Here is a 23,381-nt window from a genome sequence, read left to right as displayed (position 1 = left end):
AGCAACATAGTGGGTCTGAATTGCAGGAAAACAGGATAAAGAGCTCTGAAGTGTGAGGATGTAGGCTAAATTACTCAAATTCCTTCTACTAAGTTTCTGATTGTAGTAAATCTCTGCTTTGGGCAATTGAAGGAAATCAGGTTATGCAACAGCCACAAAGACTGAGAACTTGTGAATCAGGCTTAACAAGGCTGAGCAAAACTAACAAGTAACAAAATATTTCATTTCTGTGTGCTATCCATCCTCTATATCAACCAAATCTAGATCTCTGATTGCAGTATAGTGATAATCAAGGAGCCACATGGTTTACCATTTGTGTCCCACCCATCCTGACTTAGCTGTTCATTTTACTTCTGTAGTCAAGTAAACCTGAGAAGGTGGAGGAGGATCAGAATATTGGGAAGATTTTCAAATTACTGTTAGTTTGTTCTGAACTTTGTGCACAATAGGGTTGTCTCATTTAAAATGTTATCCCCGAGTTAGAAAGGTGTCTTGTCATGCTGTATTTGCATTGCTTTATAAGGAAATGATTGGCAGTTCAAGTGTTTTAATTAACTATACAGATGGATTGGAATGCCTTTTTTCAGCTTTTATTGATTGTCACTTCTTTTTTGGTTTCCATAGGATGAAGGGCCTCATTTAGTTGGCTCCAAGCTTCTTTCAGTTGTTTATAAAGGCATTGCACCTGGGGGTGAAAGGATATCCCTTCCATCATTAGACATCAGCAGTAAGCAATTAGCTGATAGGCTCCTGCAGCTGGCCTTTGCTATTGATGAGCAGGTAGGACATGGTTCTCCAGTTTCAATACTCAAAATAAAATAAACAAAATAAATATGTTTGGGATGATAGCTTTAAAAAAAAAATCATGTGCTTTTCTAAGAAATTTTTAAGTGAAATGTAATGTCCTTGAGATAACTCTTGTCTCTATACCTTAATTTTCACAGTGTGAGGAGCTAGTAAGTCTGCTGTTGAACACAGTAGTGTTATCTGTGCCACTATCAGGAGCATCCCAGAACCACCTGATGAATTTCTCTCATGGACAGTATTTCTACAGCCTGTTCTCAGAAACCATCAATCAACAGCTGCTGGAAAACCTGGATGTGATAGTCCCACTTATGGAATCATCTGTCAGCAATCCTCAAATGGTATTGGACTTACTCTTTAAAAGGACAAAGTCAAAAGGGAATGTTTTGGACTTAGTCTTTAAAAGGACAAAGTCAAAAGGGAATGTTAGAAGTAACAATTGTATTTTTGTTAGAGATAGGGTGTGTAGTGGGGAAAAAAGTGAATTGGGTTGAATTTCAGACAGCAATGCATTGATAGTTTTTGGTTTGGCTTTTGGGGTTTTTTTGTCTTGACCTACTGGCACTACCTTCATGATCTGTGGCAAACTGGCATTACTCCACGATCTCACATCAAACTGAGTGGCAAGTGCTTACGTATTACCTATCCTGAAATCTATGTATTTCAGGATGTCTTTGCATAGTATTTCAGATGAAAAATGTTCTTTCAAAGGAGGGACCCATTTACTGTGCTTTGATTTTCATTGCAGAATGGTCCCAGCGCATGTGGCTTGGATTTGTTTTGGATAAAACTAAACTGAAAAACAAACTCCAGCTACTAATGGGCATTTAGTCCACAGGACCAGGGTAGAGCTAGATCAGAGTATTAAAAAGAAAGACATACACACACACAACCCTCCTGAGCTGAAATAAATACTTTGTCATGTACTCAGTCTCAGCACTGCTTGTTTGGCTCAACAGGCTTCTTCCTGTTTGTCTACTGCACTTATAGAACTTAGTGCCATGAAGGAAGCTTCGATCTGAGAAGCCTTCCTTCACTGCTTCTGATAACAGAAGGGTCAAAAAGACAGATGGAAAGCCTGCTTTTCCTTTTGATTTAAAAGATGCTCAGCAAAGTAGAATCATCCTTTTAAAATAATTGGCTCTTTTATAATCCCAAATGTTATGCTTAGATGTGCTGCATCCAAGTAGTAGTTTAAAACACTTGCAGCATCATTTTTGGTCATACTAAAAATTGTTCAGTTAAACTGTAGAGGAATGTGTATGTTTTAAAAGGCTCTTTCTGGTGATGATTATCTCGTGTTTCTGGTGTGGAGCATGCCATAATACATTAACTCTTTTAAGTCTATCTGATTGATGATAGTGACTAACAGTTTTTAAAGAAAAAAGATTTCAAGCATACTTAGTTCATACCTGCTATGCAAGGGTTGTTTTTCTTTTCAAAATGGATGTGAATAAGTTAGCATATGTGCTATTTTTCAACTTCGCATTTACTAAAATTACCAAGTATTGATCTTTATTCTGGATTATCATTTATTTCTCCATATATACACAAAAGGTATCGGAACTAATTGCTGCACTGCTCTCTGAAACAGGAATAAATTGGAGAGGCGCCTTTTCTTTTGAGAAGGGTGTGTTTTTAATTTCCTGCAGAGACCTTTCTTCTGCATCCTTTTGAGATTTAAATCTAGCATTGCTTTGTGATTCTTCTTTTTTATGACTGCCCATACCACTGAAGTGATCCTATCACCCTTTCATTTGGGATGCAAGAATCTTACCTGTTGCTTTTCCTTACAGGTTGGGAGCATTTTGAATGGCATGTTAGATCAGAGTTTTAGGGACCGTGCTGTGCGCAAGCAGCAAGGAGCAAAACTGGTGACAGCTGTGCTGAGAAACTGGGAGAAACTGGACAGCTGGTGGGCCAAAGGTTCATCTGCTGAGAGCAAAATGGCAGTCTTGACCCTGCTGGCTAAAGTTCTGCAGGTATGCACTGCTTTATAAAATTCAGGTAACCTTTCTAGTTATATAGGGATTGCATCTTATTTTCAAGAAATGCTGTTTAAGTCAAATGTTTTATGTTTGGGGAAAAAAGGGAAAAGTTGGACAATGTTAGAATCTGAGTTTTTATTAGCAAAGGACAAAAAATTTTGGGACAGGTGGAAATTACTAGATACTGCTCTTCTTCCCCCTACCACCATTTTTTTTTTTTTTTTAATTGTTCTCATTTAATTGCTCTTGTTTAGCTGCCTCTTTTCCTTTTGGAGAATTGGTAGAAGTAGAGAGAGTGAACTCTGAGCAGCCTCTGATAACATTCTTTGTCATGTTGGCATCCAGAAAGTCACAGTGGAGGAGTTCTACCCATATTAACAGACTGCAGAATTATCTTTATTTTAAACACTTAATTTTTGTGACATTGAGATTTTGGTCTGGTTTTTTTTCCCCTTATTTTGAAAACATAATTATCTACTTATCCTTTTGGGATTTTTGTGGGAACTTGTAAAAGTAGTTGTCCACAAAGATGCTCAAAGATCAACTGTTGAGCAGAATTTTTATTTTTTATAATTTAATTATTTTAAATTTGAATTGTTTTACAGGTATGTGTTGGGACACAGAATGTGAACTGTATTGCTGTATTAGCTGGCAGTGAACTGACCAGTAGGAAATTCGGCTTTCAGAAGGAACTTAATATTTTTTTGAATTGAAAAATATCCAACATTATGATTTTGTTTATACTGTGTAGGAGCTTTTCTAGTTCTTCTTTTAAAACCAAAATTACTCTGTATGTGGTTTCTGTTAATTCAGTGTGGTTTTGGAAATAAATAAATCTAGCTCAAGGGCTTTTGATTATTCCTTAATACAAATCTCTTTGACTAGTTAAAAAAAACCCAAACTAACTTTTTTATTTCTTTTGTCTTTCCAGATAGACTCCTCAGTTTCTTTCAATACCAATCATGAAGCATTTACAGCTGTTTTTAATACCTATACCAGTCTACTTATTGATCAGAATTTAGGCTTAAATCTTAAGGTAAATTGCTCACTTCTTCAGCTTCCCTACCCTCCCCAGGTTAGAATGTTAGTTGTTCATGGAATTCTCTGTTATTTGGCTTAATTTTTATCACAGACTTACGGGTTTTTATTCTTCTGTTCAACATCCTAAAACCTGTAAGTCATCCTTTTTGTTCTTCAGACAGAAGGCACTATCCCAGATGTCATGTCTTGGTTTAAGGTGCTCTTTTTTTCTCCCTTGATCAAAAGAAAGGAATGTAATTGTTAGGAAGAAGAATTACCATCAGTTGCAAGTTGTCTTGAACTCCCAGGTGTTCACTGGAGAAATGACAGCTAATCAGGCTTTTAGCAAGGAGTGGCAATTCCTACAGCTCATATTATGAATATTTGTCGAGATTGAATGTCTGTGTCTGCAAGTGTGAGACCAGTACTAATGGAGTAGCTGCTATGTGCAGCTTGGGCAGGAGAGGGAGATAAAGTACGGCAGAGTGGAAGTGTGAGTTATGAAAGATGCTGGAGCATAAAGGTTGGACTAGAATAATAAAAAATTTTATACTTATGAACGTTTTGCATAGTTGCTTCTCAGTCAGCCTGCCTTTAATTAGACAGAGTTTTGTACTTTCCTATGCATTCAAAATAAATAAAGTTCGGGATTTTGCTTTGGCTGCAAGATGATGCATTAAATCAGTGACTTGTATGAGATTGAATGGTTGCTTAAAAGAGCAATGAGATATTATTCATAGCCATGTCAGCCATGAGATATTAATTAGCTTTTAACTCTCACTCAGCAGTGACCTGACAGTTAAAGGCTGTTCTCTCAACCAGTATCTGAAAAGATGAGCAGCTACATAACATATTTTTATTAGTACACTGAGCCATTGAATCGGTGAAAACAGACACTGCTGCTGTTTTGTGGTCCTGTTCACCTGGCTCCATAGTGAGGGAATAACTTATTTTTTAGTATGAAACTGTATCTTTTTTATGTTTGTTTATTTTTTTTCTTCAGGGCCAAGCAGTGATAATTCTCCCGTTCTTCACTAATTTGACAGGAGAAAAGCTTAGTGACCTTAAGAATGCTCTGGATCAACTTGTAGCTTTCAATTTTCCCATGAGGTCTGATGAGTTTCCCAAAGGAACTTTGAAGCACAATAACTATGTAGACTGCACTAAGAAGGTCAGTATTTTTAACAAAACATAATTAGAAGCTGAAGTGAACTGTGTCTAGAAACAATGTTTCAGAGGATCTGGAATTAAAGAGAGATTTTCTGAGCTCACATGAGGGGATCAGCTTGCCTGTTTCTGGGTTACATCTTTATCCAGAAATTGAATCTACAGAAGCACATTAAATAAGCACACACTTCTGTGCATCTGCTTCTGATCAGTATTAATCATTAGATGGAAGTGATCTGATCCAGTGTTGCTCTTCATGTTACATGTTGCTTCTTCTTCAGTTTTTAGATGCGTTAGAGTTGTCTCAGAGTCCAATGTTGTTGCAACTGATGACAGAAATCCTCTGTAGGGATCACAGACATTTCATGGAGGATTTATTTCAAGCCAGCTTCAAAAGAATTTCCAGAAGGTTGGTTTAGTCCACTGGATTTTGTGCTTGTTCTCACTGAATTTTTGCTGAAGCAAATGTGCTTCTTGTATTTTATTGTCCTTATAAGAGTGATGATTTACACTATAAAGTTTTGCATAATAGTTTTAATTCAGGTTTTGCTTTTGTCTTCACATTTTCAAAGTATTTCCGAAGTGTGAACAAGTGGCACCAGTTTCCAGATTACGCGTCCAGTGCCTGTGCGAATTTGGAAAGCCTTCTGTAAATAAGCTTGTTCTGAGAGAATCCAGTTGACAATAGTACTTGTTTGTTATATATTTGCTATCCCTATATGATCACTTAAGTTGATAGTACTTAAATTGACAGAGAATTCATTTGTTTGACCCCTTCGAAACTACAACAATGCACTTACTTACTTGAATATTTCCAGGGTGTTAAATTGTAGACTCAAACATGCTCTGTCCACAGAAGAGGTATTCAGTATCTCTTCCAAAACCAACATTCCGGTTTTGATGGGCTCCACAATTGTGGAGCATGTTATTTCCTGAAAAAGTCATTTACCTTATGCCCAAATCCCATTTTTGAATCTTTAGCTTTAGTAAAATTATTCAGAACAACAGATCATCTGGTAGTGGAATGCTTGATAGCCACAGCTCTTTTTTTTCCTTTGGTTTGCCAACATCCTTCACATGTTCCAGATAATATATATATTTTTTTTAGGTTTCTCAGTGAAAAGGACCTGAGAAAATTAATGTTTGCTTTAGGATTAAATTATTAAAGATACACAAACAAGTTTGCCATCTCTTGCAGCCTAAGAAGCTGAGGTGGGTTTTTTTGAGAGGTGCGTAATGCTTGGTGGTTCAACCTGATCTTGCATGTCTTGTAGGATAATCCAAGAGGGTATGAATGCAGACAGTAAAAAATTTAAAAGTCCTAAGGATTTGAGATTTTAAGTGAAGTCTGGTAAAAGAGTTTTCATCTTGAGATTTCCATCTTGTTTAGGAGCACCACTGACAAACAAGTGATACTGTTGGACACTGTTCACAAAATGTTCCGAAATGAAGAACTTCTTTCAAATACTGCTCGTCAAGCATTTGTGGATCGGTCCCTCCTCACTCTCCTGTGGCACTGCAGCTTGGATGCACTGAGAGAATTCTTTGGCAAGATTATAGTAGAGGCTATGGATACACTTAATTCTAGGTTTACAAAGGTATGAATTAGTTTTTTTAAATTATTTTTTTTAGGGTTAGGGAAGGTCTAATAAAATGTTGATGTTGGTATGTACATTTTGCTTAACTTCGAATGAAACACTGATAAAACGGGTTTCCTTTCTAGTTTTCTGTATCCTGGAACAGAAGCATGTGCCAGTTATATAATTTGATTGTTATTGATAAGCTTTTCTTTATATTGATAAGCTTTTCTTTATTCCCCAACACTCTCTTCCTTTGGAGTTAATGCATGTTTGCATATCTATTGTGTATAAAAATTGAAGTTGGAATGTTAGCTATATATATCTAAAGGGGTCTGAAGTTCTGTCAAAAGCAAAAACCCATTTTAACCTCGAAATATAAAAGCTGTGTAAAATTGTAGCCTGTTACTACATTTTTGGAGAGGTTTTCAACCTCTATAATGAAAGCTCTGAAATTAGGTACATTACTTTTAGAGAAAGAAATACATCTGTAATCATTGCAAAGATTCTTCTGCAAGGGATTAGGAGCACAGTTCTTCCTTTCTCTATTTACAGGCTGTCTTCCAATTTAAGAATACAGTTGTGTGCAATGATCTTGTTGCCAGTGGAGGTCTCTGCTCTTGCTATAGTTCTTCACTCCCATGGTTTTTCTGGTGCAGATGTTCAAAGGCAGTAGGACGAGCAAGATGCTGAAATGACCCGTGTTTAGTAATAGTTATTGAAACAAAAGGCTAAAACTAAGATTTATGTAGGGTCACCCCCACCATGTTCCTGTTGCTGTAAATGTTGGTACCAAAATGAGGTGCAGAAAGAAACTCATGAATTGAATGATACCAAGGATAGTGACAGGTGTGAGTTTTGCTTACATGTGTTGTGAAGCTGAGCTGTCACTTGGTACTCTGCTTATTTTCCTCCAGTATCCTTATAATAATTTAGGTCAATTGTAGTTAACACAGCTCACCAGACAAACATGGGTCAACACAGTTTTAATAACTGTACTACACAGGAACTCAGAGTCTGTCAGTCTTTTATTATTGTCAGCTCTTTCCTCTTTTAGAAGGTAGAAGTAAGCTAAAGGCTGTCTAAGAGAACCTTAAAGTAACTGTGGAACCATTTAGAAAGGACAAGATCCAAATTTTGCTTATTTGTTTCCAGTCCCATGAATATACTTTTGATAAACAAGTCACCAAGAAAATGGGGTATTACAAGCTGCTAGAAGTGATGTATGTGCGACTTTCAAAAGAGGAAGTTTACTCCAAGGACTCTAAAATTAACCAAGCTTACTGTGGCTCCATGAGTGTAGAAGGAAATGAACTTACCAAGACATTAATAAAGTAAGACTATTGTTTATTTTATTACTTTATGTTTCTCGTTAGGTTTTGGCCAGATTTGCTTTTTTTAAGTAGGCCATATGAAGCAGAAGATGGATTTATTCAAGGGTAAATGTCATCTCTTACATAACTTTTGATTTTAAATGAAATACACAATATTGAGTTTGCATTGATAGCATGATCTGCAGTGTAAACTTACAGTCCTATGTCAGGATAACTTTTGCCCCTGCTTTTGTCCTTTTCTTTTTTTAATTTGTTAAGCCTGTGCATTTATTTCACCTCTTCAGTATGATTCTTGGCCTTTAATTTGTGTTTTCACAACTTCAGTTTCAGCATACTCACACTTTCATGTGGAGTATGGTTCTGTGTTGTAAAACTGATACTGATATGATTGATGAGAAGACAGGATGGATTTTCATTTACATTTCATAATACAGCAGCACACCCAGTAGGAGTAGTTTGGCTTAATCATCACTGCAAAGGGGGACAAAAGATAAGTACTAGATATGTATGTTAATTAGTATTGTTTAGTTTGTTTAATATTCAGAGAAAACGAGAAGATGCCTGAATTGCTGTTTGCTTTGTTTTGTTTTAATTTTTGTTTTACCATACTATGTCCTATGAGGACTTCAAAGAATTTCTTGGCTATGATTTGCAGATCTATAAATGGCTTTCTGCCAAAGACCTTTAAAAATCACATCTAAACTGGTTTTCTTCAGCTAATCCATAAAATACCTTAGCATGCGTGTCCATTCATAATTCTTGGCAAAGGACCATGAGAGAAATTTATGTATGCATCAAAACATGTATTCATCTTACCTGAACATTACCTGTCATCATATTCCTGACATTAAGGACTCCTGTGTAAATAGTTGGGGAAGTTTTCTTTGTCGTTGCTGAATGGTTCCATTTTGGTTCCATTTACCTGCAGAATACTTGAACAAGTCTGAGGTGATTTAATCGGATACTGCTCCCTTGAAATTCTGTTGATTCACTGGTCTCTGATTGGAACTCTTCTTGTACTGCTTAATAAAAGACTTCTAATGGTGTTTTCTTGCCTGTTTGTTTTCAAGGTCATGCTACGATGCATTTACAGAAAATATGGCAGGAGAGAGTCAACTGCTGGAGAAGAGGAGACAGTATCACTGTGCAGCATATAATTGTGCTATTGCTGTCATCAGTTGTGTCTTCACTGAAAGTAAATTTTATCAAGGCTTTCTTTTTTCAGAAAAATCAGAAAAGGTGAGAAGCTTTTGTTGCTGTTAGAAGGCTTCCAGAGCATGAGACACAAAGTGATGTTACCTGATTGCAATAAATCAAAGAATGAAACCTGAACGACATGCAATTATACTAACAAACTACCCAGTGAGGCAATAGAAGGAGTGGTAGCTGATGACAGTTTTACCAACTGTTTGGGAGTGAGTGAAGTAGTAATACTGTTTTCCTTCCACTCCCAATTGATTTTCTAAAATATGAGGGAAAAGCCCCTATTGTTTAAGTTCTCCAAGGCTTGGAATGTACTTGAATAAGAGAGACCTTTTTACAGAGCATATTATGTGCCGTGAATTCTTGAGTAGTTAAATAGCAAAATTCTTCTTAGAGTACTGATGTAGAAGAGAAAACATGCCATACTTCCTATGTTGTACATTGATCTGTTGAATTTCCTTAAAGAAGAAATACATTCAAAGCAATTGTTATTGTGTGCAGCATTATAATTTTGCTATTTCCAAACATGCTTCGGTTTGCAGAACTTGCTGATTTTTGAAAATTTGATAGACCTGAAGCGTCAGTATACATTTCCTGTTGAAATTGAGGTGAGTGAAATTTCTGGCCTTTAGTATTTCCAAGTAAAAAAAGGGTATGAGTTAACAGTGTAGTTACTGAAGACCAGGTCAGTTCTCACATATGGAGAAAGAGGGTTCTGTAGCGGATACAAAAAATGGAGTATTCCTCTAATGATTTAAAATACATTTTTCTGAGAGAAATCCAGACCTGAAATTTGTAACGGACCTGCAGTGTGTATACTTTTAACATACTTTTTAGTGTATTTATTTTGACAGTGAACAGCTGTAGGAATAAAAAATTCTGTTGTTTTCATTTAGCACTAAATAATCATTTACAACATGAGATTTCCATTCATGTTAAATGGTTTTGATCTTTTTTTTTTGTATCCCAGTAAATAAATAAGTGTAAATAAACTGTAATTTTTTTTTTTTAACTAATTAACTATTTTTTTAAAATTAAGTAATTAGAACTTTATTTCTTGCTGTTTAGGTGCCTCTGGAAAGGAAGAAGCGGTACATTGCTATTAGGAAGGAGGCCAGGGATGCAGGGAATAGCAGCCAGGGTATGAAAGTTTATTTATGGCAATGAAAGAAATGCTTTCTTACCTTTCTTACAGTGTTTCTTGATGTGTTCTTAGTTGGCTTCTACAGTAGCAGGAACAAATAAAAGCATTCAATGTATGTCATCTAACAATCAATTCCCACCTACCCTCAAGTTTTAGTGGGCAGTAAAAGCTTGTAATTACCTTGATTAATGGACTGTTCTTCTCTCCTGTTTAGATGAGCCCAAGTATTTAGCTTCTTCATCATACATGATGGATAGCAGTTTGAGTGAAGAAATGAGTCAGTTTGATTTTTCTACTGGAGTCCAAGGTTTTTCTTATAGTTCCCAAGATGTCACAGCTAGCAGCACTCGTTTCAGGAGAAAGGTAATTTAATGACTTATGGGCTGTGAGAAAGACAAGTTTTATGCTTTTGAGCAATTGCATACGTTTATTGGGGTTGAGAAAGAGAAATTTCTAGTCTTCTATATTTGTGCTACCTGATTGAGAATGAGTTCCTCCAGAAGATGATGGAGGGGACTTGAGCTGTTTTCTGTCAGTCACTTTTCTTAGTTCTTCTCTCCAGTGTCTACAGCTGGAGAAAAACAATGCCCTATTGGGTTTCTAAAGCTGAGCAGTGTGAATGAAGTCCAGCCTGAGTTGTAAAGTGATGGCTTGTGACTGCACTCAGGCACATCCTCTGATGGTTGTGTTTTGCTGTTAGCCATCAGGTTTCATCGTTGCCCTCTTTTGGTCTGTGACAGAACTGGCTGTATCATTTGCATGGAATAAATAATCAAACAATTGTTTTTGCTTTTCTGTTGTGGCACCTTGTATTTAACTGTTGCTTTTGGGAGATATTAAATGCTGTTCTTTGAAGACTTGAAGTTGTGTTCCTTCTGCAATCAAAAGATGTCTCACTAGCCCTAATGCTGATAGAATAAGATACCTGCTGTGAAACAGACAGCTTGTAAAAGTATCATAGACACTGAAGACACAATCTGTCAAAATAACTGTTAACACTGGTGAAGATAAACTGTTTCCATGTTTTGGAGCGAGGAGGTGTTTTAGCTGCAGGGAAGTTAAGCAAGATAGAAAATACGCTTCTAGTTTGCCTAGTAATTTTGTAATTTCTAACGAAACAATTTTCTTTTATGATTAACTCTGTGTCCCTGAAAAGAGCTGCTGCAGATGCTAGTCAATGTGAAACAACACATCCAATGAAGTAGAGCTTTTCCTCATGTGTTAACGCATTCTTTGAGCTATGAAATGAAATCATTTCTGTGAGGTTCAGCTTAACTCCTCCTCTGCTTTCAGCATTTGCCACACCTGTCCTGGCAGGTAGTAAAGTCAGAGTAACATAAAGTTGGCATCTGTCGGCACAAAAGGTAAAGGACGTGCAGATCTGCTGCGTGCATTTGGGAGGTGTCTGTTTGAACAATACATTTGATGTATTCCGTGTTGCACACACCAAGTGTGTAGTGAAATCTAAGCACAGATGAGATCAGGATGACTCATGGCATGATTGGGATTTAAAATAAAATGCAGTGTTGTTATTAATCATAGTAACGCTTTTTTTTTTTTTTTAAATTAAGGAGCCCACAGAATACAAGGTTTTAAACGATGAGATGGAACTGGAAATGGATGAATTCAACCAACATGAATGTATGGCTTCTATGACCACTCTGATTAAACATATGCAGAGGAACCAGATCACACCCAAAGTGGAGGAGGCCAGTATTAGCTAAAAAGTTGGCATTTTTCCATTAACGCTACCAAGAAAAGAGAGTCATGATTGAATCCTTTCATTTTTTCATTTTTTTCGCTATATTATGGTGAAACCTGTGTGGTTTGAGCTTGGGGCTTTTTGGCTTGGTAAGCCTGTTTGGTGCAAGAAGTGATTTGACTTTTTCTCATCTCGTCTAAATTTCAGGGAACAGTTCCAGTAGCTCTTCCTCTTTGGATGAAATTTCTTCATGGCAAATTAGAAAACCCATCAGTACCATTAAATATTCGCCTCTTCATAGCAAAACTTATTGTTAATACTGAGGATGTGAGTAATTTTTTTTCATAATATAAACTGTGTAACTCTTGCAGGGTAAAATATTTCATCAGCTGAGACCTTGGGGGCATTCAAATTGAGTAGTTTGCTGTGATAAAAGGGAGTGCATTTATGGCCCAAAATTCCAGATAGTACAAGTATTTTGAATGTATTATTAATACTTTTTCTCCCATACTCCTATAAGTAGAGGGTGTCCACCATATGTGTCTTCTGGAAACCACAAGTAATGTATTCATTGATACTTATGCAAAAGGTGTGGCTGATTATACTTTCCATCTTCACAGCAAATACAGTGTTTTATTAATGGTCACAGATGAGTCTTATAGAAACGCTTTGAGTTAAATTTGTTGCAGAAAGGTACTAAGATAGCATAACGTGTCTTTGCTTGAGAAGAAACGTTTTCCAGCTCACATTCTTGGGTAAAACATTCTCAAGCTATTTCATACAGTTATTTTAAAGTATAGTGGTTCTGTCTGGAATATTCCAAATCCAAAAATGCTGAATTTCAGAAATATTTCAAGAAACTTTATACCCATTTAATGCTACTTTCTTAGTAAAGCTGTCTGAAATGGAAGGATAGATGAATGGCATACTCTTTCAAATCCTCTACAGACAGATTTTCTATGTGAGAGCCATACTATCTGTGCCCTGGTGAAATAATTAACTTTCTGTGGTTAAAGGTCTCTAAGCAAAAGTGAGAAGTGTAGTTATGGATACTTTTTATTTTAAATTTTTTATGGTTGTTGCCTCGAGGGTTGAGCAAAAGTGCTGAAGAGGTTGGTCTAGCAGTCTTACCTGTAATGTTTATTGAACAGCAGGTTGCTGCATACTTGGGTAATTTGTACTTTATCATTGATTCTCTGTAGGTATTCCGGCCTTATGCGAAGCACTGGCTTGGTCCATTGCTGCAACTTGTTGTTTCTGGAAATAATGGAGGTGAAGGGATTCATTACATGGTAGTGGAAATAGTAGTTACAATCCTTTCCTGGACAAGTGTAGCCACTCCCAAAGTAAGGAAATGTGAAATTCATTTTTATTATTATTGTGGCTGTTTGGTAAAGAATGACTGAGTTTGTTTTTATGCTCTTAAATAATTTTATGCATCAGTCCACTTTTACATTTTACAATTCTTTTACATATTAACTTCAAACATAACTTGATTACTTACTTGGTTTCGTAAAATACGTCTTCTCGGAGTCACTATGGTTATTTTTGCTCCTGGTCTTTGTAGGGGAATATTAAGGATGAGATTTTAGCTAACAGATTGCTTGAATTCTTGATGAAAAATGCCTTTCACCCAAAAAAAGCTGTGTTCAGACACAATCTGGAAATCATAAAGACAGTTATAGAGTGTTGGAAGAAGTGTCTCTCCGTACCTTACAGGTAAACATTTGGAAAACTGCTTTCTTTTATCAGTATTTCAAAAATATAAGTGAAGGGTATCAAAGGACATGGGAAGGTAAATTCAGCTGCTATAGTAAACTTTTTGTCCCTCAAGTGGACAGTAGAACTTCAGAATCAAACTCTCCAAAGACTGTAGATTAATTTGAAAAGCAACAAGGAGAGAGATGGGAAAATATGTAAAGGATTATGACAGTAGCAACTAAAAGCAGTAGTAATCTCTACAAAGATGGTTTTTTATTTGAAGTTTTGGATATTATCATTGAATATTGGTGCCTTCTTAGTAAGACTTCTGCTATCTGCCATGCTCCAGAACTCGTCAAGCATTTGTGTGGGGTTACAATCTCTTTTTAGTTGTTTTGGGGTGGGTTTCTTTGCAAAAACTTCTTCATTGAAGCTAAATATTTACTGCTTTCTGACAGTATCCCTTTGGTGGGTTGTACACGTGCATATATATCCCTGTATACACAGACAGTGAGTGATTTAGGGTGCGTCTGTTTTGGGGTTTTAATGTCTACCACTGCTTTTGTGTTTTTATCCAACAGTTTAATATTTGAAAAGTTTTCTGGTGGAGACCCTGATACAAAGGACAATTCAGTGGGAATTCAGCTGCTGGGAATTGTTCTTGCTAACAATATGCCACCCTTTGACCCAAAATGTGAAATAGATCGTGTCAGGTGAGAAATGCAGATTTTTTGTGAATGATCTTGAAAAAATCTTAAGCCAAAGAGAGCAAGTTTAATTTGTCAGCACGATGTATGGGAGCTTGTTCTTTGGAATCCCTTGTCCCATCATCCCTTTGTTATCATCTGGCAGATGTAATACTTTTCTAGCTACAAATTGCAGACCACATTTATTTTGGAAAATATCTAGAAGAATGTACTCTTTTTTACGGTGGGCCCCAGGGTTGCAGTTTTGTGGACATTATTGGAGTCAGGAATTGCTAAAGCAGGGATTTGAGGCAGTGCAAGTGGAAAATCCATGTTGTGCTGTCAGCTCTTCTGAAAGCAGTCACTATTACTCTAGGCAGCTCAGATTATTTTTTTGCTTCAGTTTAAATTTGTGTGCTGGAGTAGTGGCTTGCAGCAGGTCTATCTTTTGTGCTAGGTATTTTCAAGCTTTGACCAGCAACATGGGCTTACTAAAGTATAAAGAAGTTTATGCAGCTGCAGCAGAAGTGTTGGGACTTGCTCTTCAATACATTGCTGAGAGAGAAAATGTAAGTGAACTGTATTTTGTGTTTGACCATTCCTGTCTTAATTTTATATTCGTCTGTATGACTACTCAATTCATATCCAAAAATGGATGTATCTAAAACTCAACAGTCTTTATCCAACAGATTAATTAAAGATTTAAACTACTAACTCAACAGGAAAAGAATTTGAGGGCAGACTAAGTGCAGAATTTTTTCCTTACTCTTTTGGATCTGTCAGTGAATGATCTCTTTCTGAGGCTTTGTTCAGCTTTTGCCAGCCAGCAATACTAGTGCAGTATGTTTTAAAATTGGGGGGTTTTTAAGAGGAAAAAAAAAAGCAAGTTGGGAGGTTTGGAGCTACCTTTTGAATAACTGTATCTGAATCCAGTTTTTTTATAGGTAAGGGGTAAGATGAATGCAAAACTGTTACTCACCAAATCCTACAATACTAGAACTAGGGGATTGTGCTTGATGATCACAGAAGTCAGTTTGAGACACATGCTAGAAGTACTTCTTCACACAATGGTTAGTGAACTTCTGTAGACTGGTGCCAGAAGAGGTTCTAGGGATAAATAGATCAGCAGGGTCAAAGAGAAATTAGGGAAATTCATGCACAAAAAAATGTCATGGACAGGTTCTAGATACAACAGACAGCAATGTACACTCAAAGATCCCTAATCTAATGACAAATGCATGTTGGATTGTGTAAGAGAAAAGGAGGACAAAATGCAGCCAGGATCATGTGTTCCCCCTAAATATAATTCTATAACTGCTATTCAAGACAAAAATACCAAGTTGTTGGCTAAGTAGAGTATTAGCCTGACCTTGTAGTTTATTCTTCCTTCTCTCCTTATATCCTTACTTCTTTTCCCACTTAATTGCATTCTGGTTGTTCTTTCACTGTTTGTAGAGCATATTTCATAAATCTTCGTGAGTCTTTCTCAGTATTCCAAGTTCCATTATAAGCAGTGTTTTGAATAAATGAGAAAAGGTGGTCTAAATTTTATCCTCAACAAGGCTTATTTCTTTGATGTTAATTGCAAGTTGCTGGTTGTTTTTCACCTTTTTACTAAAAATATCTTGGTTTTTTACATTCATTGATTGGAAATTTCTGTACTGAATGAGAAGCTGCTTAATATTTGCATAAGCACACTAAGCAACTTGTACCACAAAATTAAGGTGTTGGTTCCAAACCAGTCAAAGGAAGCTCAAAAATGTGTTTTTCAAGCAGCAGTCATGTGTTTCAGCCAGGCAGATCTGTACAGGACCCATGAAGCACCATGAATGTTAAGATGAGTTGGATGGATCTTGCCTAGTGAATTGCACTAGAATCAAACAGCATAGCAGCAAAACAGTGTGTCATTAAGGTGGTTATGAGTTTCATGGGTATCCTTGTCTGTCTTTCTCATTTTCAGATACTTGAAGATCCAGTTTATGATTGTGTCATAAAACAATTAAAACATCATCAGAATACCCAACATGATAAGTTTATTCAGTGCTTGAATAAAGTTGTTAAGAATTTTCCACCTCTTGCTGACAGGTGTGTGATGATTTATGTGATATGTTGACTGTAAATCTAGAGGAATAATAGAGAATAACTTGCTTTTCTTTGTGGGCTTCTGGCTAAATTAAGGTTTATGAATGCAGTATTCTTTTTGATACCCAAACTTCACGGTGTGATGAAAACCTATTGTCTGGAAGTAATAATGTGCCGGGCAGAAGAAGTTCCTGATCTCCACTTGCAGTTAAAGAGTAAAGACTTTATCCAGATCATGAATCATAGGTAAGTAGTCAAGTGATTGATTATGATGGATAGTTAAGTTTCTTGATAACATACATTTTTACATTCAGAAGAATTTATAACTCACCTTCACTTTTTGGTCATTGCTCTCCTAATTTGAGCTAATGTAATCTGGGAGTTAAGATGGTTAGCTCTCTGTGAAAAACAGACAAAAGCCCCTAAAATAGCCTTAGGGTGAAACACCAGTGGGATGTCAATTTCTGAGGTCTGTATTAGTTTACTTGTATTCTTACTCTTAGGTTGAATCCAAAAGTATTTACCTAAAGCCCTTTATGCAAAACCAAATACTGTTGCTAAAACATAAACTGATCTTCTGGTTCTGTGTGTAGCAGTGATGAGAAAAGCAATGTAACTGGGGGTTTTTTTCCCTCTTCTTTTAGGGATGATGAAAGACAAAGGATTTGTTTGGATATCGTGTACAAGATGCTGTCTAAATTAAAACCACTAGAACTTAAAGAACTTCTGCCTGGAGTTACAGGGTTCATTTCTCACCCTTCTGTCATATGTCGACAGCGAATGTATGATATCCTGATGTGGATTTACGATAATTACAGGTGTGTGTTCCCTGCACAGGCAGAGTGAAAGTGTTTGTAAGAGTCTTCCAACTTCTTGTCGCTTGGTGAGGGATTTTTCCAGTTGTCAGAATAATAGAGTCTGTGATTTGCGTAACTGGCTCTGGCCTTTGGTGGCAATTTTATCACTTCCAGTAAGGGATAAATACTTGGACCAGAACTAGGACATTGCATCACCACAGCAGGATGGCATAAGAGGTCTTAACTTTGATGTTCCAGCTTTTTTTCTTGTTGCTGGAATTTGTAACTAGTGAAAATTATACATTAAAGAAATTTGCTTTTAGGTAGAAGATACATTAAGGCACGTGGGTGTGATCTGGATCCCTTCAGATCCCTTTCTGCTTGACCCCTTAGAATAGGGAACAGGCACGTGACAAGTGGGGTGCTGTTGAATTATCTAACTTAGTTGGGTTTTATGTGCTTTTTCCCAAGATAACTGTTTGAATGGACAGTTACTGTGAAGAAAAAGTACAGGCAATATGTACTCCAGCATCACTTGTGAAAAGCATTCTCTGCCTGTTTTTTCAGATTCAACCATGCAAACATCGTAATAAATACCTAATGTATTACTTAGCTTATTAGATTATTTCTTTGATAAGTAGTGGATCTCCACAAGGCATTTTTGGCAAGGAAGACCTCATGTTATGTTGTCATGCCAAGTTGAGATTTTTATCAGAGGGCATAATCTTCCTTTTTGTTTCACCATCCTCATCCTCTTATTTTGCTATGGATTATTTGAGAGAAGTCATTAATAGATATTTTTCTCCTACCAACAGTGATCCAGAAAGTCAAACAGATGAAGATTCTCAGGAGATACTCAAAGTGGCAAAAGAAATGCTGCTTCAAGGACTAATTGATGAGAATGCTGAACTGCAGTGAGTAGAGCGTTGTGGTAACTGTCTGAAATAAAAATACCTACATTTCTCTTACTTTGTTTATAGCAAAAGAGTTGATCCTTAGAGGTTTTTTGAGTATTTCAGTGTAAAAGAGCAACACTGAGATAATACCATTTCCTTTTCTTCCAGTTTATAAAATTGTGTCCCATGGTTTTACACCGAATCTAAGTGGAGCATTTGAACGAACTTCTAAGCTGTGGGGAGGTTGTTTCACTATGTTAAACCTAATTCTGCATTAATGTTCTAGAGTTTTTGAACAAGGAGGACCCTCCTATACAAACACACAACAGTAGATTAAATGTTGGATTTTTAAAATTTCTCTTGGAGGAGCAAAAGATAGAAGAGGAGATCTTGGTGCTTATCCGTACATAGCACTTCTCAAGAGGAAAACACTTGACAGAAATATTTTGTTCAGAGTAAACCTTTACTATCAGGCAGAGAACATGGTAGATGAATGAGGAATTCAGTGTAAATCAGTGGAAGATTAATGGCATTAAAGTGTTTGTTGAAGGCTTTAAAAGCTTATTGTTCTGGAGGTTTTTGTTGGTGTGGTTTTTGGGTTTTTTTCCTTTTTAACTTGACTTTTTTAGAAGTATTTTTCTTTATGTTTGCAAATAACCAAGAATAACTTTATTCTTTGCCTTTGCAGATTAATTGTTAGGAATTTTTGGAGTCATGAGACAAGGTTGCCCACAAATACTCTTGATCGCATGCTGTCCTTGTTGAGTTCTTTATATTCCACCAAGATTGAAACACAGTACTTGAGTCTAATCACAAATTTTCTACTTGAAATGACTAGCAGGAGCCCGGATTATTCCAGAAAAATATTTGAGCATCCACTATCTGAATGCAAATTTCAGGTGAATTGTAATGTGCTGTCCTGTATGCAACTATGTGACAAATTCTGTTCCTTAATGTAGTTACCACTTAGAAAAGAAGGGCATAATGAAGGAGATTTTTCGAAGTGTTTTGTGCTCCATAGTTAATGGGTGCAGCAGTTGTGAGTTATGCACAGTGTCAGAAATGTGCTGTTTTTGTGGTGGCAATAGTATTAGTTTCTTTAAAAAAAAATTAATTAAAATAATTATACCAAGTATAGCTGATTTGTAGAGTACTGAAATACTGAAAAAAAGGGTAGTGGAGAGAAGCACCATCAGCTGGAGAAATACTGTCAAGAAACAGGAATACTGGTGCAAGAGCTGTAAATCAGTCCTCAGCTGACCAGTCTAAATTAGTGAGCTTTCTTTACTGAGCTGTGGAGAGCTTCTACATGTTTGTGGTTTGTTGGGGGTTTTTTTTGTTTGTTTTTTATATATAGTCAAGTTCTGCCCCTATGCCTGGGAGGGTGTTTTGGTTTCTGGACTGTAGTTTCTGCTGTCCTACTCAATGAAGAAATGCAGAAAGCCTTCATCCTTTATTGTTCTACTTAAAATCTTTCTTTGTTTGTAGGACTTTGTAGTTGATTCCAGCTGGCGTTACCGAAGTACTGTGCTCACACCAATGTTTGTGGAAACTCAGGCTTCTCAGAGCATCCACAGGAATTTGTCACAAGAAAGATCCCTTTCTCCTTCTGGGTCAGTTGGTGGGCAAGTGAGGGCTACCCAAAGGCAATATGAATTTACACCTACACAGCATGGCAGTAAGTCCAGACCGGTGTCTTCTGAAATGTTCTTGTTTGCTGTAGGAATGATGTCATTTCTGTTATATATGATGTTCTAGTGTAGAAGTATAAATATGTTTAGTATTTTGTTTTCAAGGGCTTTTTTGTGTGTGTTATGAGAAAAAAATCCTGTTTTTATTGGTCTCATACGTATTTTATGTTCTGCCTAATGTAAAAGAAGCACTGTCTTACCTAACAGCTTAAAATCTGTTGTGCCTGTCAACATGAGGAAATTATATTTTTGGGAGGGGAAAAAATACCTACTTTGTAGATGTTTTCACTTTATTTATCTGTATGTTACAGCTTTTTTGCAATTTCTTTTTACAGGTGGTAGAAGTTCTTTTAATTGGCTAACTGGAAGTAGCATTGACACATTGGCAGAGTATGCAGTTCCTTCATCCTCTGAATCCTTGTCTTCATCCATGCTGTTGGTTAGCAAACGGAGTGAAAAATTTAAACAAGGAACCTTTAAACCAGTGGGGCCAGATTTTGGGAAAAAAAGGTTGGGTTTGCCTGGAGATGAAGTGGACAGCAAAACTAAAGGTCTGTAAGCCTTATTGTGCAGTTTCTATGTAATTAGTACACTTTTATAAACCATCCTTTGTCAGTTATTTGGCTGGCAGTCCATTATCTTTCAGACAGTCTAATTGAGGTTCACTTTGAGAGATTTTGTTTCCAGGCGTGTGTGATGATACATAACATGTGACAAAAAGCTAGGATTGTGCTAGGAATTGTAAAGTTACATGTTGCTCATTGCAAGAACTGACTGGCATGCTCTCTGCATTCCTACCTCTCCCTAAGATGTTCAGAGCATGAATGTCAGACAGTTCTGTCCCTTCTGTTTTAAATGTAACTCTTTAAAGAAGATATTTCTTTAAACATGTTTTCTAAACCATTTCTGTCATTAGAAGTCCTTGCTTTTTTCTGAGAATGCTCCTTCATCCATCCAGTCAGTAAGTGAAAAATACCAGTACTGCTCTGAAGTGACTTAGGATCCTTCTCCCTCTTTAACTCTTGTCTACTTTGTCATTAAAATTTTGACCAAAAGGATGACATTAGGAGTTCAGGCATAGAGCTGTAAAGATCAACCTTTTCAGTACCTGAGAGGTGTTTCAGGGCAGTTACAGGTGAACTGTAGTTCATGCAGAACTACAGAAATAGAGAGGTCAGTCTACCTTTCAGTTATTCCCTGGTCTTCTACCCAGGCAAATACCAGTTACGGTGGTATGTTTTTGTTTGCTCGCTCTCCTTTTCTAGGAGGTGGACTGAACTGAGTCTGTGTGGCCTTTCCCCGTGACTGTCCTGAGCAGGAGTTGATCCAGTGGCAGTTCTGTAACTGTAACTTTAAAAATACAGTACAATATTCTCACTACACAATAATTGAATATCTTTTAGCACCTCTTTTATGTAGGGGGTTATATACTTTCTGGACTATAGTGCAAATGCCATGCATACCTGTGAGAGTCTAAAATAAATCTGGCATAGGGGGTATATTTGTTCATGAGTTTTAGTGTCTTTTCCAGTACAGATCTTTATACCTCATCCATGCACTTGAAGTTTCTATATAAATGCTTATTACCTCTTCTCCTAAGAGCAACTTAATTTGTCATCATTGGCTGTCTTGTTAAAAGGCCTTGCACTGAGTTGTTTGCTAGGAAATTTAAAGACTAGCTGGTAAGCTAGTAAATACAAAGATGGTGTTTGTTTTTATATGATGCTTTTGCCTTAAATCTGAAGTGTGCTTGGGAAATGAAAAGCTGTGGACATGATCATATGTTCCCTAGGTATAGAAGAACGAGCAGAAATTCTAAGACTGCGGAGACGTTTCTTGAAGGACCAAGACAAACTCAGTCTGATTTATGCCAGAAAAAGTCTGGCTGAACAGAAAAGAGAACAGGTTTGTCAATCCAAATGGGTTTAAAACTTTAAGTCTCGATGTCATTTGAAGTCTTGTACTTCAACTCTTGTGGTAACTTTGTGTAAGGTACTTGTTGCTACTTTAAGAGCTTTAGAAGGTTTGATTTGGAAATAATGCTATTTATGGCCTTAAAGCTAAATTATGTTACTTAGCATGGGCGAGAGAAGAGCTGGATGATAACACTTCCAGTCTACCACTTAAAGTGCATGAAGTGATTTTATGTGATGGAGTCCCTAGCAGCTAAGGAAGCCCTTTACAGTTGTCATTCTGGAAACTAGGAGCCTTGGAGCTACAATATGCTGCAGAAATAGCTGGAGAACATTATCCAGCATCCAAGGGTGAACTCAAAAATGTGGTACAGCTGATGGACTAACCAGAACTGGTTTGAACTTCTAACCTGAGGAATGTCAGTAATAATCATTTGCTGAGTGTTTGTCAAGGCCAGAAACATACTACTTTGTGGGTTTCCTGGTTGTGTTATGTACTTTCAATAAATCTAAGTATTTTTAAGCACTGTAGCAATTTTCCAGAGGTTCCTGTTGCTAAAAATAACATACATTATTGTCAAAAAATGATAGCATTTAGTCCCAAGAGCAAAGGAACCCAGGACTGAGAGCTACCAGTTTGAGACACTCCTGTAATACCCTCCAGATGCAGACAACTGTGTAAACAGAACTTATGTCTGGAAGAACCACACAAAACACCTATTTTAGCCCATTTATGTTTACTTGCAGGCTAAAGCTACCATTTCCTCCCACCCTACAAGGGAGAACCTGTAAATGTGTTCTGTATGGCAGTCCAAAACACAACTAACAAAATCCCCTGTCTTTTGAACACTTCCAATGATGGTGTTTCCACCACTTCTGTGGGAGGCTTGTTCTAATGCCTGACCACTCCTTCAGTGAAAAATTTTTCATAATATCTAATTTAAACCTCTCCTGGCACAGCTTGAGGCCATTTCCTAACTATTTTTTAACATGATTAATGCATTTCAGGAGATGAAATCCGAGCTGAAGATGAAGTATGATGCCCAGGTTACTTTGTACAGAAGTTACCGAGTGGGAGACCTTCCTGACATCCAGATTGAATACTGCAGCCTCATTGCCCCTCTGCAGGGCCTTGCCCAGGTCTGTCTGCTTTTCACAGGTCATTTGTGAAGTTTTCTGGTCCTGTGGGGAAAATGTCATGTAGCTGAGCAACCACTTTGAAAATTGATTTGTAGTTTTGCAGTCAACCACTGTGATACACATTTAAAGACACTGTTTTGAGGGAGTGTTTCTCCTTCCCCTGTGCTGGTGCAGTGTTAAGAGACGAGGCTTTGTTGCTTGCCTCACCTGAGCAGTTGAGGATGGATACATCAGCTGTTTTCCATTTCCTGCAGGTTCCACTGCTTGAGAAACCGATGGTGGTCTCTGCAGACATTATTGCAAAGGACATCTCACTGTACAGTAACAGAACAGCCATTTCTCATCTAGTATATGTCTGTAACAGACTTGTAAATATACAAATGAACTTAGCGTGACTAAGGCTGGACTCAGACTGCTCAGTAAAGCTGATCTAATATTCCTTTTCCTACGTGAGAGTGGTAGAAACTATAGACTGAATTGAACAGTAGACTGAATCCCATTTTACAGTCTTTGGGAAGTCACAGTCTTCCTGACTA

At 37.0% G+C, this 23,381-nt stretch overlaps 1 protein-coding gene across 2 annotated transcripts in view; it reads left to right on the top strand.

The window, feature by feature from the left end:
• Window positions 1–23,381, top strand: part of PRKDC (protein kinase, DNA-activated, catalytic subunit) — an 82,772-nt gene that overhangs the window by 30,640 nt on the left and 28,751 nt on the right. For both annotated transcript variants that reach the window (XM_048286567.1, XM_048286566.1), the window contains 27 exons: window positions 625–780; window positions 945–1,145; window positions 2,601–2,786; window positions 3,724–3,828; window positions 4,816–4,983; window positions 5,261–5,388; window positions 6,370–6,577; window positions 7,712–7,890; window positions 8,961–9,129; window positions 9,636–9,701; window positions 10,162–10,234; window positions 10,452–10,600; window positions 11,809–11,946; window positions 12,147–12,266; window positions 13,142–13,285; window positions 13,507–13,658; window positions 14,222–14,353; window positions 14,784–14,895; window positions 16,287–16,411; window positions 16,505–16,654; window positions 17,053–17,226; window positions 18,021–18,119; window positions 18,790–19,000; window positions 19,590–19,779; window positions 20,128–20,343; window positions 21,585–21,697; window positions 22,714–22,845. In XM_048286567.1, the coding sequence (XP_048142524.1) occupies window positions 625–780; window positions 945–1,145; window positions 2,601–2,786; window positions 3,724–3,828; window positions 4,816–4,983; window positions 5,261–5,388; window positions 6,370–6,577; window positions 7,712–7,890; window positions 8,961–9,129; window positions 9,636–9,701; window positions 10,162–10,234; window positions 10,452–10,600; window positions 11,809–11,946; window positions 12,147–12,266; window positions 13,142–13,285; window positions 13,507–13,658; window positions 14,222–14,353; window positions 14,784–14,895; window positions 16,287–16,411; window positions 16,505–16,654; window positions 17,053–17,226; window positions 18,021–18,119; window positions 18,790–19,000; window positions 19,590–19,779; window positions 20,128–20,343; window positions 21,585–21,697; window positions 22,714–22,845 (3,996 nt within the window). The remainder of the gene's footprint in view (window positions 1–624; window positions 781–944; window positions 1,146–2,600; window positions 2,787–3,723; window positions 3,829–4,815; window positions 4,984–5,260; window positions 5,389–6,369; window positions 6,578–7,711; window positions 7,891–8,960; window positions 9,130–9,635; window positions 9,702–10,161; window positions 10,235–10,451; window positions 10,601–11,808; window positions 11,947–12,146; window positions 12,267–13,141; window positions 13,286–13,506; window positions 13,659–14,221; window positions 14,354–14,783; window positions 14,896–16,286; window positions 16,412–16,504; window positions 16,655–17,052; window positions 17,227–18,020; window positions 18,120–18,789; window positions 19,001–19,589; window positions 19,780–20,127; window positions 20,344–21,584; window positions 21,698–22,713; window positions 22,846–23,381) is intronic.

This window comes from Corvus hawaiiensis, chromosome 26, assembly GCF_020740725.1.
Source record: "Corvus hawaiiensis isolate bCorHaw1 chromosome 26, bCorHaw1.pri.cur, whole genome shotgun sequence".
Classification (NCBI taxonomy): domain Eukaryota; kingdom Metazoa; phylum Chordata; class Aves; order Passeriformes; family Corvidae; genus Corvus; species Corvus hawaiiensis.
Note: the sequence above shows the minus strand (reverse complement) of the source record. Positions and strands in the feature narration are given on the sequence as shown.